The following is a 17,956-nucleotide window of genomic DNA, read 5'->3' on the forward strand; positions in this document are numbered from 1 at the left end:
TCATGCACTGATTCTTCCCCTTCTTCTACCTCCACCCACCCTTCCTCCCCAAAACACCCTTATTTGCTTACAAACACCAGTGTAGCCATTTTATACCAGGTTCTTTGTGTTAGGACCAATTGACTATTTGTACTCTCGGTTTTTCAGATGCTTAACTGAGGCTCTTGCAGAGCTCTGCTCCTCTTCTTTCCTCTCCATTATTCAGAACCAAAGTTCATCATACTGTGGTTGATTACAAATCACTGTGGTGATACTGCTGCACAGAAGATTAATGATGTCAACTTTAAATAACAAGGTTATTTAATAGCAGAATGCCAGAATGTTACGGACTCCAAAAGGAGACTTAGTTTTTCTTAAGCTTAAAAACATACAGTTGCATGTAGGATGATACATAATTCCTGAGCTGCAATTGAAGCATAGTCCAAAACTTGCAAATAATTTTTAAATTCTCAGCATGAGAAAGGAGAACATTTTTGGACTGCTTAGCAAAATTATCAGTCCATCATAATCAAGTAGCTAAATCAAACCAGCTATTTGACTACATAGCTGGTATGAGGGTGACATTTGTTGCTACTGCAGAATTATGCCCTCACAGCATCCTGCACAGTAGCTGATATAAGTTATCATTACCAAGAGGCTGATTCTGGAGCTTAAGCAAGAGAGAAAGGCTCTGGGTTAGTCTTATGTCAGAGTATTAATAGCATTGGTTTTGTGAATTAAGTATTATTCATGTTACAAACTTTTCTAGAAGAAAAAAAGAAAACACAGAAATCTCTCCTTCTTTTAGAACACAAATACATAAATTTTAATCTGAGAAAAATACAAAATGAAACCATGTACAAGTTATGTACAAACCCTTTTTACAGGACAATATTTTTATCACTGGATATTACATATAACAAAGTCAGGTAGATCATTTCTGAGCACCAGCATTTGTTCTCTCTCACCAACCCATAATGGTAAAAGTAAAATGATGAAGTCATACTCCTTTTTCTTGATGAACTTTTACCTTAAAATGGTAGCTGGTTCTCAGTGCACCCCCTTGCATCCTCACTCCCAAATTATAACTAGACATATGAAACAATTAAAATATATTGTATATATGTGTTGACATGTGTGTGTTTTCCTGAAGGAAGAAAATGACTTCATCAGTCTTGAACTCTACAAAAATGTGAAAGTTAGAGTTATATCAATTTTTTTTTTCCCAGAAGTTAGATTATTTGCATTGGCTAAGCTCATGTGTCCCAAGCTATACCATGGCAGAAGCAGCATTTTTTAACTGATTATAACTTCTGCTGACACTTTATGTGGTTCCTGTTAGTTATTATCCAGTCAACAAAACATTTTTTGTTTCTGAAAAATCTATGTTTTCTATTACAGATATTCAACTGCCTATATGCTGTGTTCTGGGTTGTTTTTTTCTGTTTTTTGGGTTGTCTTTTTTTAAGTTACAGAGATCTCCTCTAAGATACATTGACTGAAGCAGTAAGAAGCCTTCTTTCAACCTCATTAAGGTTCTAGTTAGATGCAGCATTACTGTGTTTAGCTTAAGTTATTGTTCTAAATTAGACCCAAAGTAATAAAAGAAACACCTTATATTTTATATTTTCTTCATTTTCCTTACTCCTTCTCATTTTGACAGTTAACAGTAATACACCATTGTATAGAACAGATAAATTAGACCAGCAGTCCTAGCTATTCACTTCAGTGAATTACTTGGTTATATAGAGTACTGCACAGAGACTATACAGTTTCAGTGTGGCAGCATGTTCTATAGCAGAGAAAATCTGTGCAGAAGATACATTATTTGTATAAATATAGCTTTGATAAATGCTGAGACAGACTTATCAATACTGTAGGCCTATGTACCTTCCTAGGCAGTGACCACAGCAGAACAGCTACTCCATTCCTTTCATTGTTTCAGATGGGGGCTGTAACCCACACCCACTACTATTGCTCAGCATGAAAATACTATAAATATTAGGCCTACTAATGGAATATTAGAACACCTGGTGTGCATATATAATGAGTTTTCAAAAAAAACTTCCCTTAAGCCTGTGATTGTTCAAGCATCTTTAGAATTAAAAAACAAACTAAATTAAAAGGTGCTTGTTTGTATGTTGGGGATTTTGGTGGTTCAGACGGTACAGAATGGAAAGCAACAGAAAGAATATAAAGAGCTTTCCTTTCCCCTGAATTTTTTTTATGCATTTGCCATTGATTTTGACAGATATTCCCAGACTAAACCACTGTAACACAGGGAACAGATTTCTGTTTTCACTTTGTCTTGTTCATCGCCTTTCACACACTTGGTTATTTTGTTTAAGCACATTTAAAACTAGAAATGAAAGGTGAGATACACACTTCTTTTGGTGCTAAAGAAATTCACAATGATAACAGCTGTAAAAAAAAAAAAATTACACACATACACACACACCTCGACCTCAATTTGTGTTCATTTCAAATACATTGGGATCCAGGAGCCCTTAAGAATTCACTTCTTGATAAAATAATTTAAGCACCTGCTCAGTGTTTGAGCTTGAGCCATGTGAGTCAGCTAGACCAGGGCAGTTGCTAACATGATTATGAATTGGCTGCTGAGTGATCAAGCAGTGATAACATGAATAATAACCCATTTGTAAATTATTGCTTTTTTTTGTCATGCATTAATTTATGCACCCAATTATTGCAGTAGACATTAGATGTAGTTTACACAGAAACACACACACTCACACCCACACCCCAACAAAACCAGTTCTCCCTGAATGAGAATACACTATTGCACTTTCTCCTTCTCCTACTATATGAAGAGATCAAGAAATGTGAAATCTTCCTTACACAGGCCAAAAATATCCAACAATAATACCCACCACCACCCAACAACAAAAATAATTTGTAGTGTCCCTTGTACAGTGCATGCAAACTACATTTGCCCTTTTCCACATTTGCTGAGGCCAATTAAGTCTTTTCATATCCAAGTGACCATGCCTGACCCAGATCAAGGGGTCTGTACTTTCTGTCACATGTATTTCCTACTGTTTGGCCATTGATGCTGATTTGAAAGACAAGCTGTTAAGATGGCAGTGACAGTTTTAGTACATTTTCAAAAACTACAAGGAAATGTTTACATTTCTTACAGCAGTAAGACAATCAGATAGAGGCCTTAAAAAATTGCATTTAGACTATGAATATCTTCTTTATAGCTTAACTTTTGCTGTGCTTGGCACTTGCCACCAAATCTATTAGAGGACAGTTTTATCCTTTAATCTTAGTGCTTCATGGGGACAAATTAAAATAACAGCCATGAAATAGAGAGAGAGAGAGCAGACTTTCTGGTAATGTGCAAGTGCATGTGTGTGAGGAGCACGTGCCTGCTGCAGCAGTGGAGGGAGGTGTGTGTCTGCAGTGAACTTACAGTGCATCCCTCATAAAACTAACAAGAATGGCTGCTTTTTGGTCAAACCAGGAGGAAACAGCAGATACAACTCCTTCATGTGCTACCCTATTATCCACATATTTTCTTTTGTTTGTGTCTTTCTTCGCCCCAATGCATGGACAATAAAAATGATGTCCACCCTCATATGATGACTCAATCAAATACATATATACCCCCATGTATATGTGTGCATGTCTACATATATGTGTATGTGTGGACATGCATATATGCAAACACACACACACACAGAGACACACTATCTATCCAACAGGAGTTACCAAAAAAAAATTGTATAGCCTGTATCAATAGTGCATGCAATTATTGAAAAACTCGAAATTCCTCTCACCCTGCCCTTTTCTTTTTGCCTTTTCAGAAAGGATTAAGAATTATTAATAAAAATCAAGAACTTATCTCTACATCAGTCATCGTGTGGTCTGTCAGCTGTCACTTAGGCCCCTTTCCCAGCCTTTTCCCAGCTTTAATGTAACTTCATATATCCACATATTGATGCTGGCCTTATTGTAGTTTTTAATGGCTGAATATCAAAGATCTCCAACAGGTTTTCTACATGTTCTTCCATCTAATTGCCAGAAGTCAATCCTGCATCTTTGATCATCAAAAATAGGAGTTGGAAAAGACTATTGTTTTTAGCTTTTCTGTAAAGGGGAAATGTAAAGTCATAACTCTACCTGTTTCTCTCTGTCTTGTTTGCTCTCTACAGGTGGTGTTCTATCTATCACTACATATGGAACTGTCTGTGCCAGGACAGTGCGTGAGTGTGTTCAGATTTTTGTCCTTTATTTATATACAGTTGGTAGTGTGGTATTTTTGGGTGTGACAGTTAAACTGGACAGAGACACACACACACACACACCTTAGCTATGTAGGAGTGTTGTATTTGTTTCACTAGTATGTTTTATCCAGGGAATGCTCACTTCTGAAGGAAAGACACTCAGAAATGGCACTGTGTATGATAAAGTATAAGATATAATGTTCTATGCCTCTACAGTAAACACCAGTCTTCTAAGAAAAAAAAAAAAAAGAAATCACATGTACTTGGTGAGGTTGAGCACAAATTTCTAAAATTCACCTGTACTCAGGACCAGCTTTTCCATTCTGGTTATAATATGCAGTTCATAAACGAAAAAGGAGCACTGACTTCAAAGAAAAGGCTTAACATGACCCAACGCAGAAACTGGATGTAAATTATAATGTGTCACTAGGCTGATGCAGCGTAGATCGGAAGAACTCACTGGAATTATCTTCTCTTTTGGGGACTGTGAAATGTGTTAAACATGGTCTAAATAATTATGAAAAACTGCTTGAACTGTTTTTTTTACTTTGTAGGAGAGTGAAATATTTTAAACAATCCAATTTTACAGATACTGTATTAACAATTCTTGTTATTGTCTTTAAATAGCTATTCTACAAATGTAACAACAAAATAGTCACAGTCCAAGAAGTCACTCCAGAATAAAGCCTATTAGGTGTTAGTATGGTTATACTTGTACTGCAGCCAGTGGACAAACATTAAAGCTGAATAGATTGGCTTAAATGTTGGATTATATAGTGGACATCATTGTTTTCACAATAAATTCATCATCTGCTTTGTATTTGATTGATTCACTGATATTTCTCTACTGATAAAAATACCACAGTATGTTTTATTGTGGTGTTTAACAATTCTGCAAAATTACAAAGCCTAAAGTTAACTTGCACAATGAAAATCTGCCTTTCCTGATGACTCTGTTTTGGGTTTTTTGGTTTTTGTTTCCTTATTACCACAGCCTTTTCTTTTTGTTTTTCTTCATACAATTGTGTCAGATGTTGCTTCTTTGAGATAGAGAGAGTTACTAAATCATTTAGAACATAAATGCTTGGGTGGATAGGTACTGCAGCACAGATATGAAACATCACATTTTTGTCTGATGGCTATAAAGCTTGTTGGCAACTTTGTGAAACTGCTGACACAAAAGGCACCTATCAAAGGCCTTTTGCATGTTATCATAATAAATACATTCATTATTATTTTGATTTGGTTATTACTGTACTTTTATGTGTGGTGTCCCAGCAAAGTGAAAATAAATTAGAGGGGAAAAAAAAAAAAAACGAAACCAAAAATCAACTGCTAAAATAAGATGTTGCTTGGTGCAAGAATTAACTGAGGACAGCATGTTGCATGATTATAGAGCTGAGGCTAAACCAGTTTTTATCTTGATCTGAATTCCCCAAAAGGAGATTCAGTGTGTCCTTTACTAAGGTATGAGCTATCACCAAAGTGCAAGGAGCTGGAGCTAAATCTCTATATGTATCAGGAAGCATTTGAACCAAATCAGACCAATGAAAGGCCATCAGCACTTTTGAAGTAAAGAAGTAACAAAATATGGTAGATGAGACAGTTTATAACTTATGCTTCCATGCGCCATTTTATGCAGCCTGGATGAAAGCACTGTAATACATGGCAAAAGAATTGCCAAACCTGCCTTCCTGAAATTAGCAACTGCTGATGGCTAATGGGAAGTGAAGTGAGATGGCCAGATTTGCCATTTATAGCAAGTGCACCTTATCTACACGGTCCTTGGTTTAGGGCAGGGACATTCCCTATGCCAGTGTTACAGAAAGTTACTGAGGATGCCGGGTTTCTCCGTGGGTGTGTGTGCACGTGAGACAGGGCAGGGTGTAGTGGGTGTGGGGGGTTATTGGACCCTCACATAACTGGCAATTAAGATGATCTATGTATGTTGATAAAACAAAGGATATTTCAGAAGAATGTTACATGTACAAAAATATGACCTTCGACTTTGAAAATAAATAAGTTCAGTTTATTAAGAGCTGGTGTTGATGCTGAACAAAATACACATCTTCCAGTAAAGAAACATTTTGGTGAATTGTTGTAGGGTGATTTTTTTTTTGGTTGGTTTTTTTTTTTTGATTTACTAAAATACAAGTTGGACCTTTTTTTTTCCCCTTTTTGTAAATATATCATTTGCCTCCCTTAATTACACATCCTTATAACTGTGACCATCATTCTCCTTTAAGCCAAGACTGAGGGTTTCTTGTTTGTTTTGGTTTTTTTTTTAATTCTTAGGAGTCTGGCCACACATGCAGGTTTTTTTAAGGGAAAATACTTGACAATGAAAAAAAAGAAAAAAATATATTTTTTTCTAATAAATAAAAATAATTTAAAACGCTAGAGGCTATACATGACTAGTTTTGATTATGTTCATTTATAAATGAAATAGTTTCCAAAATACGTGGAAGCAATATTAAAGGCAGACAAACAAAGATCTGTCTACTTCAGTTTCCCATTAAGCTTGCCCTTCTTAACTTCTCCATCAGTGGTTCAGCATGTAAGAGGAATAAATGTCACATCACCATTCATGAAGTTTGTCAGGCTTTAAAAAAATAGTTCTGGCCTCGAAGGAGTCAACATTCATCTTCAACTTCTCGGATTGGTGGTATCAAGCTGCTTGTTGATTTATACTGATTGATCTGATTGGCCATGTGAGTGCTCATGGGCTTGATTTGAATGTTTCTGGGATAGGCATTATCCGGCTCATCTGTAAACCATTTCTTTTCTGCTAAGGAGCGAAACAGGTAGAGACAGAATAAGGAAGGAAAATGAAAGTTTTAATTAGTGAACTACATATACACATAAACATTCAAATAAAAGGGGGGGGAGCAGTCAGTAAAGTTTATAGAGAAAATAGATCAACAGAAGGTGATTGATTAATTACTAGCAGTACAGCATGAGATTAATACCTCTGAAAATACTGTTCATGAAAGGAAGATGATGTTTGCAGATTTGATAATAGAAACTAAAGAAAACTGCCAATACGTTAGTTTTCTTGTTGGATCTTTTTTTATCCCATGCTTAGGTGAACACTCTCTGACTCATTTATTGAAAAAATGATACTGAGAAGCCAGGGAGAGCAGCTGGGATAAGGGTAATGCAGAAAAGAGCATGTAAGTCTATCCACAGAGAAGCGCCTAAAGAGGCAGACACTTCTCTGAACCATTTCAACCTCCGGATGGTTGCTACTGCTGTCTCAGAAATCATGCAGGAGAATGAAAAGAGCTTTCTGCAGTTGGTGCTAGAATAAAATAGGACTTGTATTCATGCTGCCAGATGGCAGCCTTCCTACACAGGGTGGGATTTATATCGTTACTTCGAAACATCGGTGCTTGGGCACTGCTGAACTCTACAGTTTAAGAAGGTGTATGGAATACACCGGGAGCAGCAGGTGACTGTAGTAGGGGCTCCAGCTAATCATGAATGGACTGGTTGTCATAGGTGAGAGCAAGGTAAAGGAAGCAAGGACTTAAAGGAAGATTAGAGGAAGCTGTTTCTTTTGTATCTTTGGGCAGTGTCCGTTTCCATGAACACAGGAGGAATTTTATGGTACGCTTTAAGGTGGGATGGGAGCAATGTGGGAGGGAGTGAGGATGCTGAGGGGCTGCAGCATTGCAGCCATTCCCTAGCTGTTTATCATTGTAACCATTATATTGCACTGCTCATACGTGGGTGTGGACAAAAACTTTTTAAAATTCACAAAAGGAAAAAATAAAAATAATTTTATTAAACCCTTTAGAGAGCAATTTCTTTTGTAATTTCTCAATTACAGGTGTGCAATTTTATAAGACAGCTCTATTCAAAGACTTAGAAACTCCTGGTCTAAAGAGTGGCTTATGGCCATTAGGCATACTTGTGCTTTGACAAGCATTTGTGAACAGGGGTCTCCATTCTTGTCCTCCTTCCCCAAATTCCAGAGGTGGGAGGGCAGGGCAGTGGACACTTATGGTTCTGGGCATTTTCATTATTATATGTAAGATTTAAAGTGTGCCATGTCAGAGCTGCTGCTCTTACATGTATGCACTATTCCTCATTCCAGTGGGGAACCCAAAATGCTGCAGAAGCTTTAGTGTCTCGCTTACATAATACAGATTGCTACTTTTACAAACCACTGAAATGCTGCACTATCTGGAATCGGGATAGGAGTGGAAGAAATACTCATTTTTCAATAAATAAATGATTAAAAATAAGCAAAGCAAAATCCACCTTGGAAACTCAAGGATCAAGCACAAAAGCTCAGGAGGTAAAGGAGAGAAAAGAAACTGAAAGACTGGGAAGAATAAAGGACAAATACCTGGGCATAACTGCACAAAAGTAAGCAACCAGCTTTGGATATAGAGCCTCTCAAGAGGTAGCCTAATTTCCAGAATTACTGGACTTCTCAGTCACTTTTGTGAATATCCCATTTAAACACTTACACTTGATATGGACTTCAAGAATATACATGCAGTGCCCCCATCCCCCAACAACAAACCCCAAACTCATAAGCATTTAATCCAGCTTTTTTTTTTTCCCAATCTATTTGTTACCTGTTCTTACACTTTTTAAAAAAATTAAATTGAAAAAAAAGGAATTATATTACTCGTTACTCAAAGCAAATGGCAATATTATACTGTTTTTCTTGTCATTTTCTAAAATGCTTTTTACTTCTGTTTAAAAAGATCCTACTCATTTGCGACCAGGTTGAATAATTCCCTACCCCCTTAAAGTTGCCTGAATCTGAACAATGTTCAATCTCCCATCTTCCTCTCTCTTTTACCTATTATAATTAAGTTCCCTTTGATTTGAACAGATTGGACGATAGGAATTCATAATGTTACATCCTGCACACTGAAGCTAACTGATTAAGTGCTTTAAATTATTCTTCCTGACAGAATGATAAAGTTACAATCTGTTCAGAGATGATCTACAGCTTGCCAGACTCCTACCGCTTCTTTCTACATTCATTTATCTTTTTGTCAAGCAGTTAAAAAAAAAAAAAGAAGCCTCAATTCCATAGATCTTTTAAAGTAATCAGAACATCTGAATTATTAATGAGACTTTAAGGGAATGATTCCTGATGGGGGCCAGTTTAAGAAAGGTTGTCAGAAAAAGAAAAAATCTGGGAATGTGTACACATCAAAATAATTTCAGCTCCATTTAAAAAACCATTTAGTTCAAGTGTGACACATGAACCATTATGCATTTGTGGAAACCAATTTTATGTGATCTACGATTAAACTAACCTTTCAGAGAGGTGTAAAGTGTGATGGTTATCATGTTTTAAAAGCCTTGCGAGATCACATAAACAATTTCAAACTAACAGTTTTCTAATGGTTTGTGTTTAAAATGATTTTGAGACAAGTTAAGCACTGCTAACTTCTTTTCTAACACATGGTGCACAAACTTTCCTTACAAACAGAACTTGGTGCAAGTTAATTCGATGTCGTAGCAAGAAAGGGGAGAACTGCTTGAGTGCTAAGGATCATAACTGCATTGTGTTTCTCAGCAGCCAGTGTAAAGCACTTCCAAACACTCTGCTTTCCCTAAAATTTTCAAAACAAGCTAATTATTTATATGTCAATCTTTACAATAAAACTCATATATATGGGGAGCTGATCTTTAAAAAGACACCATTGCATCTCTTTTTGCATTTAGCTGGTAAGTAGTAAATACAGAACATTAATAATAATTGCAGAAACTGGTAGATTATAATTTCTTCTGCTGCTTAGATTTCTTTTTGCCAGTGCTGAAACTTTGATCTAAGCACTAGCATCTCCAGTATCAAATGGGTGGACCCAGCTTTATAGCTTTCCTGTTCCTTTCTGCTGTTAAAATTGTCTTTGGCCACATAACAATGAATTTCCTGTGAAAGTTCATCAACCTCTATACTTACCTTTGAAATGTAAGCTTAACACTCCTCATCTTTATTCTTGACCACTTAGATATTCTGCTCCAAGTTACTAAATATCCTTCTTGAATGTCTTACACTTTTCATTCTTTTATGCTACGCTCACAGTCTGACTGTGATATGTCTTCTGGAGTTTTAGCACAGATTTTTACTTATCTTAAATAAACTACTTACTCTATCCTTTAAAGCAGTTCAGAAAATCCCCTTTTTAAGTCTTTCAATATCGTTATATCCACCAAGCTCTTTTTAGGACTCTGTCATGTTTCGATTTCTCCCCCTTTTGGAATATGCATATTGATCTTTACCATATGTGTTTCTACATTATAGAGATAATAGGCACACTTTTTCATTTCTTTTTAAGAGCTATTGAAGAGAGTCCCTGATCTCCCTACACTATTTGGCAGGTTTGTTTTTGACAGCATCACCTGAGAGATGTTGGAACAGATAAGTAACTGCATGTCTCAGAAAGCAGAAAACATTTACTTTTCCTCTCAAACACTCATGTTTTAATGGGCTATCAGCATCCCAGTGCATCCACAAAGGTTCTAAAGGCTTCATGCTCTTATTACCAATAAATAAAAATTAACATTTCTGTGTAAGACTCTTCCCTGCAGCATAAAAAAGGATATAAATAATTAAAGTAAAATGATCAAAATACAGATTTCTTCGACTTGTATAAGACGCCAGCAATTATCTCCAACAGTCTGGTGCTTTAAAATTTCTGTCATTAATTCTGGACTAAGTAACAACTTAGAACAAAGGTCACTGTGAAACACCCTCTCTTCTGAGCAGAAGTAAAGAAGTAAAGTAAAGAAGTAAAGCTAACACAAAGTAAAGTACTAGATAACACAAAGATTTTACTAAATTTGTATTCTCACCATAATCTCAGGTTACCTTACCATTGTTTAAAACACACATTTTTGCCTCTTTTGTGACACTTGCAGTTTCAAATTAGTCTATATGTATGTGTTTGTGTGTCTCCTCCCTCCATGCAGCCAGTTTTTTTATAACTAAGCTGAAAATTCTCCTGTGCAATTTGTTCCTGCATGAGAAAAAAGGGGAAGTTTCTCCATCCACCTGCTCAGCAACTCTTTGTTTGGCAGATGAGTATTTTACGTGTAGCAGGCAGTAAGCAATTTGCAGGGAGAGAGACAAGGAACTATTCTTACTTTCTGTGAAAGTCTTTATTTTGCTCCAAGACAGCTAAAGTTTTGTGACAAAAATTCTGTTCTGCACTTGCTCTTAGTGATTTTCTATTTTTTAAACTAGCAAAATTCTTCCTTTTGACAATGGAATTTCACTGGAAAATGCCTGAGTCTCTGTTTAAGTCAGTGGGAACCCATGCCTAGAACCTGCAGGTTTGCTAGATACGGTTTTGTGTCAACACTTAAGCTCACTAAGAACCTAGTTTCCAATGTTGAAACTGTGCTGGGACTGATATAAATGGTAGGACCTCCGTTTAAAGATCTAAAAAGTCTTCTCTTGACATTGGTGATACTTTCCAGCTTTCAGAAACTAACCATTCTAGTAAGGATGTTTGACTTGGAATAGGACAGGAGATTTCCTCTTACTTTTCAACATAAAATCCAACACAACATGGTTGATTTAAGCATTTCTCTACTTGCAATGACCAACGTCCCAGTTGCATCAGTATAACTGTATCAGAAAATCTTTATCACTGTAATAAACTATTTGATCAATCTGACTATAGTCAGCAGTGGAAATTGTGCATGATATAGTTGAAAGGCAAAACCTTTAGAATTCTATCTTTATTGAACTGGACTTCAATATATTTTGAAGAATTCAGATTTGCATCCATATTAGATATTCCTCTTCTGCTGCTCATAAAGTAGACAAGTTGCTTCTCTAATGTACACTGTTTATATTTTTTCTATTTGAGCTGCACAGTTACACAAATACTATTTTTATAAAAAAAATCATTATGTATGATGTGACAAGTGGCTTCATATTAACACCCTTCCTTTCTCTGCTAAACAGAAAACAGATAAAACATTAATGGAAAAGCATTTTGGTGTCAAAGCCATTAACATTCTTCCAAAATGCATAACTGCTCTTGACTATCTTCAATCAATATTGCCAACATAAAAAGATGCTCATGTACACACACAAGGGATAGGAGAGTAGGGAGGGGAAGAGAGGAAAGAAATTGGAATGAGGAATGGGAAATTAATGTCTGCACCAGAATAGGCATCTTCATTGAGCAGGAACCTGGGTGTTTCCAAAAGGACACGTGCAATTAGAAAGGCAAGCAGATGAGAGGACAAAAAATAAAACAGGGTTGAGCAACAGCAGCAGCAGCAGCAGCCAGTTTTACTTTTGGTTTGGAGGGAAAAAAAGGCAAAGGAAAACCAACAAAACAACCAACCAAACAAACAAACCAATAACTGAATAAAGTTTGTAACTATTTTTTTTTTAATTTCACAAGTTTTCACAAGGACAAAGTTATAGAAGGAAACCCACAGCAGTTGCTAGGTCATGCAGAACCATTAATTTTCATACCTTGGCCCATTCTATTCATCCTTGTTGCACTTTAGAAAAAGAAGTAAGCTATGTAAGTTTTACAATGCTTTTAAACTGTCATATTTCTGGTTGAGCACTTTAACTGGCACATCCTTGAAGTAATAAATATTCTCAGGGCAAAACATGATAACTTTCTTTGCAAAAAGAAACACATGAATTTTTCTTTACGATGAAGAGCAACTGTAATAGCCTCATTTGTAGGGGAGCATCCATAATTTGCAACATATTTCACTGATTGGACTTACAGCTGCATTTGAATGCACACACACACATATATACTGTATTCCAATCATTATGGTTAGCACTGCACAGTGGTATTCTCTGTAGCCCACTTACATGGTTCCAGGTTTTGTCAGTAAAAGTGCTTGGCTTCATTGTCAATTCACACAGCAAGCAAATCTTCAAAATTATCATGCTCGGGGAAGGGGAAGGTAGAAAACAATACTAACCATAAAAGCACCTTGTCTGAGTTGGCAGTTACAATGCTAATCATTCCAAATCCAAATATTTATTTTGTGTCTGCATGCTTTCTTGCTGGGTAGCCAGGAAAGAGGATGTGTTACTGCCCTCCCTACCCTAAGAAACTCTCCATATACCTAGAACTAGTTGTATATCAAAAGGTTGGCTTCTGAAATTTAAATAAAAAAATATAAAAGCAAGCCTGAAGTATCATTTCTATGGCTGTCTAGAGTAGGTTCTTTTCCACTACTTTATTTAGTTCCCTGACACAATTTTTTTTGGCTACATGTGTCATTGATGATAATCCGCAAGAACTAAATTCAGGCAAGTGCCTAAAACATGATGCCACAGCACAGTGAATATTTCCAACCCATCCCTCTTGTTCTCCTCATTAGCTGTCTAGGGCACAGCACCTTTTCTTCCCAAATGGGAGAGACTTAAAGGCACTCAGTTGTCTTTCCCTGTATTCCTGCAAATTGGCATGCACCTGTTGGAAAAAAAAAAAACAGAACATGCAGCAAGATTTCTGGAGGATCTTTACACATTAGGACTCTTGTTGGAAGATTTATACCAGCACTCTAACTTGGAAAAGTTAAACTACCATCTGGGGAAAGGAACAAAGTCCCTCGAGATCCGATATGTAAGCATAGAAAAATGCTTGCTCTTTTCTGAACATTATTTATTCTGTACATAAGGTGACTAATTCACCTTTTAAAGACGTAAAAGTCCCAGGAAGGCAGTTTTTAATGACTTACATCCAATATTTATGATACATATGGCTTTTTATTCCAAATGTCAAAAGTGAAAGAAAATATAGCTATTCGTGTGGCAGTATAAATAGACAGAATAATAATTTAATATGCAATTAGACTCTTTCTAAACTTAAATTAAACCATTGGAGTTTAAAACTTCATGCCCAGACAATATCAGTGTTAAAGGGAAAACACACTATCTCCAAAGGGCTAGTATTTTAGAGAAAATCCTTAAACAAGCAGAAAAGTCCCTGATATTGCTTTGGTATAAAGCAGGTGCGTAGCAATAATCTATACAAAGAGTGTAAGCCCTATATAATATAAGCTTTGAGAGTGAAAAATCAGTAGGGAATTTTTTTTGCAGGTTGTTTTTTTTTTTCCTATAGTTTTATAAGCTTCAAATTAATGTATCAGCTCCTCTAAATATGAATATAAAAAACCCCATACCTCAACATACATCAACACTTCTGCACTAAATGACTTTCTTTGTGTATCTCAGACATCAAGAGCAAGTGTTCATGTTCAATATTCTCTATTTTTGGATATGTAGAGTAACTGCAGTGAGTTATTTATGTTTTCAGTGTGCCTATAGGTTTGAAATTCTTTTTTATTCTCCCCTAGCATCATAAATAACTTTTGGTCCGTCTGCTTTGTTGCTGTTGTGCTTAAGGGTTTTATGGTGGTGAAATAAAAATGACAATCACATGCACACTGTCATACATATGCAAAATATGTGTACAAAAAGGGAGAACTCCATGGGAAAACAGGGAACATCACTGCTGGAAACATTAATTGGGGAGAATGGGTGGTGAATGCAAGTTTCACACACAGTGGGAGTAGATACACATATCAAAGTCTATCTTCCTGCACATACTTCTGTTTTTCCCGGGAATCCCTGCTCTTGGTGCGGTTCGGTCGATTTGCTGTTGATGGGATAGAGTGAACTGATGAGCTCTTCTTGCTGGAAGAATAGGAGGAATGGGAGGAATGAGAAAGGCTGGCTCGGGACTGGCCAGCGTTGTGGTCAAATTGCATCAAACAGAAGATCAAGTCTGTCGGCACAAGCTCAAATTCATACGGTGGGTTTGTGATAACATAACTGGAAAAAAAAGGAAGAAAGAAAAAAAGAAAGAGAAAACAGGTTTAGATTTATTTCAAAAAATTTCTTCTAGAGTTGCTAGCTCATGAGATCTAGCCAGATTTTTGCATCTGTTTCCTGCAGTATATACCTAATTTTAGATCACATAATTCTTTTTATGATTTAGGACCTTCTTACATCAGCTATTACTTTTTGCATGTTTTCTGTTGGAAAGACATAATGTCTGAGGAGGATGTGCTTCAAGTGAACCACATAGTAATTTTTCAGAGAAGACACCATGCAAACCATTCTCCTTTCTCTAGCTGCACCATAATGCAGTGACTCTAGCAAACAGATTTACATATTGACAAAAACCAGTAACATACCCACCAGAAACAATATTTAAAAGAATGACTGAAAAGCAAGGAGACAGGGATTTTATATGCAGTTCTATTTAAAGACATATTTAATATATACAGTTCTGAAATATTTAAATACTGTCAATAAAGCAAGGGTTACAATTATTTGCTTGGATTGTGACTCTACATAAAACAAGTTAAGGAAAATATATCAATAAATTTGTAGTGAAGTTAACTTTGCTCATCCATTCCACATGTACATTCATGGCCTCAAAGAGCATTTATAAAGAGAAATCTGCACATCCAAGAGTCCAACATTGCTTAGTATAAATCCCAGGTCTAAAATAAAAACTTGCTCAGTTTCAAGCATTTCCTAATTCTTCACCTAATGCCCTTTCAGGGTAGGAAGGGCTTATAGAGCAGCTGCTAAATTTTATCATGCACATGAAAAACATACTTGAGGAAGGCAATAGGTATTTTCTGTCGGAGCAAGAAATGAGTAAAAATTGAATATGAAGCTCACAATTTCTTTTCAAATTAATTCTGTGGTCATAAGAAATCTGCTTAGCTGCTTCAGGGACAGAATTCCCTTAATAATCCAACAAATAACCCAAGTATAGCAAATGTAGTGTAAATCTAAACTGCAAATAATTTTTTCTACCCAATTTGTCCAAATCCTTACAGAAGAAACCACTCTGGTGGCCTGCAGGGTTGTTTATTGCCATGTTCACCCAATAATGATGCTTTTTGTACAGCATGAAACAGTAACAGATGGTAGATTTGTGATACTTCTGGTACAGGTCTGTGTGTGTATTTCTAGGAGGCACTTAAGACACATTTCAAGCAAGCTACTAAATGGCCTTCAGTTTGCAAAGATGGAAATGTGCCTGCTCCATTTAAAGCACTGGGGTCAGGCTCGGTGCTCCTGAAGTAAAAATGTGGTCTACCAAGGGAAGGATTTCCATTTACTGGAAGAAATTATGATTAGATACAAATAGTACTGATGGGAAGCCCAAAGGAGTATTTTTTGAGCATTCAGAAAAAAGACTAGCTACTATAACTTGAATTATTATCCTGTAATTTACATTTGATTGACATCAGGAAACTGAAGTCCTTTTCTCGCATGCAAACAGTGGATCATCCTAAATCAAACAAAACAAAGATAAATTCTGAAAATTTAATTAAAACTTTTTTGAATGAAATTAGCTAAAAATTTATGCTGTGAGATCCAGCTTATAATTTAAAGTCAACTAAAGAGTCATTGTGAAGTCCTCAAAGACTTAGCTATTGTGGCAAAGTTATGCCAAAAATGGAGAAAGGTCTTTTTTTAGATTTATTACAGGCCCTGAGATCTTCCTTGCTGAGAAGACTGAAGAACAGTGAAGCTGAGATGTTCTAGAAGACTGGACTTACCGTTTAGTGCATTGGCTGGGAGTGCTTAGATGTGCATCCCTTAATCGATAAATTCCAAAGCAAAGCATATTGTATGTTTTCAGTGCTTTACAAAATAGATCTCCATAACAACCTCCATCCTAGGAGAATGAGGGGAGAGATTAAAAAGAACAACAGAACAGTACATTTATTTCCTTTCTTTTCTCTGTTAACACAACGTTGGGGATCAGGTTTTTCAATATGAACTTATAAAAAAAGACAATATATAGATAATCTGTTGTTTGTCTCAAATGAGAACCTTTTATCCAAGGAAATGAATAATCTAAATGTTTTATTTCAAATAAGTAACTATGTAAAGTGATCGTTATTTTAGAGAGCCTTGGTCCCTGAAATGATGGTAAATTGTAAAGAGTGATTTGCTTTAAGCTGGAAATATAAATTTTGGTAGCAGACAATGCATATTCTACAAATTACATTAACTGTGGTATTAAAATTGTTAGTATCTTTGACCCTTTCTTGGCAGCAGCCATACTGTCATCCAGTATGAAAAAAAATCACCAGGGAGCACAACAGAAATTAGAGTTCTGCGGGGTTAAAAGGATAACAAAATATCTCCCTCTGTAAAATAAAGATGAGATGTATGCCATTTTTCATAAATAACATAAAATGTTTTGATTAGCAAAAAAAAGTTTAGATTTGATCATTCATGTATCTAAAAGAGTGATTCTTAAGTAATAGGGTGTTAATGCATTCTGCCCTCACAGATGTAAGTGCAATTGAGGCTCTGGTGAAAGGATTTAAAAGGATTGGTATTGCTTGGTTTATTTCTGGAAATGTTATGCTGCATGCCCAAGTGTTTTGATGAGCTGTTAGTCTTAGCTACAATTGGACTTCTACAAGAATTGAAAGGCTGTTTGCTTCTAGCTGTATACTCTTGCTGCCCTTAATCCTTGAACTGAGATTCCCTGTCATTTTTGTGAAGAAGGTTGCTCCATTCTTTTTGAACACAGCTGGTGAACACAAGGTTAATTTAAGAAATATCAAATCCAACATCATCACCAAAGTGAAGTGGGTGCTTTGGGATTCACCTCAGGATTTCAAAACGTGGTCCAGAAAAAATTTCTAGATACTTACTTATCCAAATGCACTGTTTTTTGAAGATCATTTGTCTATTTGGGTTTGGTTTTTTATATTTT

General features: G+C 36.1%; 1 protein-coding gene across 33 annotated transcripts in view; it reads right to left on the minus strand.

Annotated features, from left to right (window-relative positions):
* Window positions 1-1,365: 1,365 nt before the first annotated feature.
* KCNMA1 (potassium calcium-activated channel subfamily M alpha 1) overlaps window positions 1,366-17,956 on the minus strand; it is a 460,281-nt gene continuing 443,690 nt past the window's right edge. For 10 of the 33 annotated variants that reach the window (XM_051800818.1, XM_051800821.1, XM_051800819.1 and 7 more), the window contains 4 exons: window positions 16,782-16,900; window positions 14,806-15,030; window positions 12,700-12,728; window positions 1,366-7,017 (listed from right to left, as the gene is read on the minus strand). In XM_051800818.1, coding sequence (XP_051656778.1) covers window positions 6,863-7,017; window positions 12,700-12,728; window positions 14,806-15,030; window positions 16,782-16,900 — 528 coding nt within the window. In that variant the 3' untranslated portion in view covers window positions 1,366-6,862. Of the gene's footprint in view, window positions 7,018-12,699; window positions 12,729-13,510; window positions 15,031-16,781; window positions 16,901-17,956 lie in introns of those variants that run through there. The other 23 variants (XM_051800820.1, XM_051800829.1, XM_051800825.1 and 20 more) reach the window with 4 other exon arrangements.

The sequence above is a fragment of the Manacus candei genome, unplaced genomic scaffold (assembly GCF_025592945.1).
Source record: "Manacus candei isolate 608988 ecotype Guabito, Panama unplaced genomic scaffold, ASM2559294v1 h1tg000050l, whole genome shotgun sequence".
Lineage (NCBI taxonomy): Eukaryota > Metazoa > Chordata > Aves > Passeriformes > Pipridae > Manacus > Manacus candei.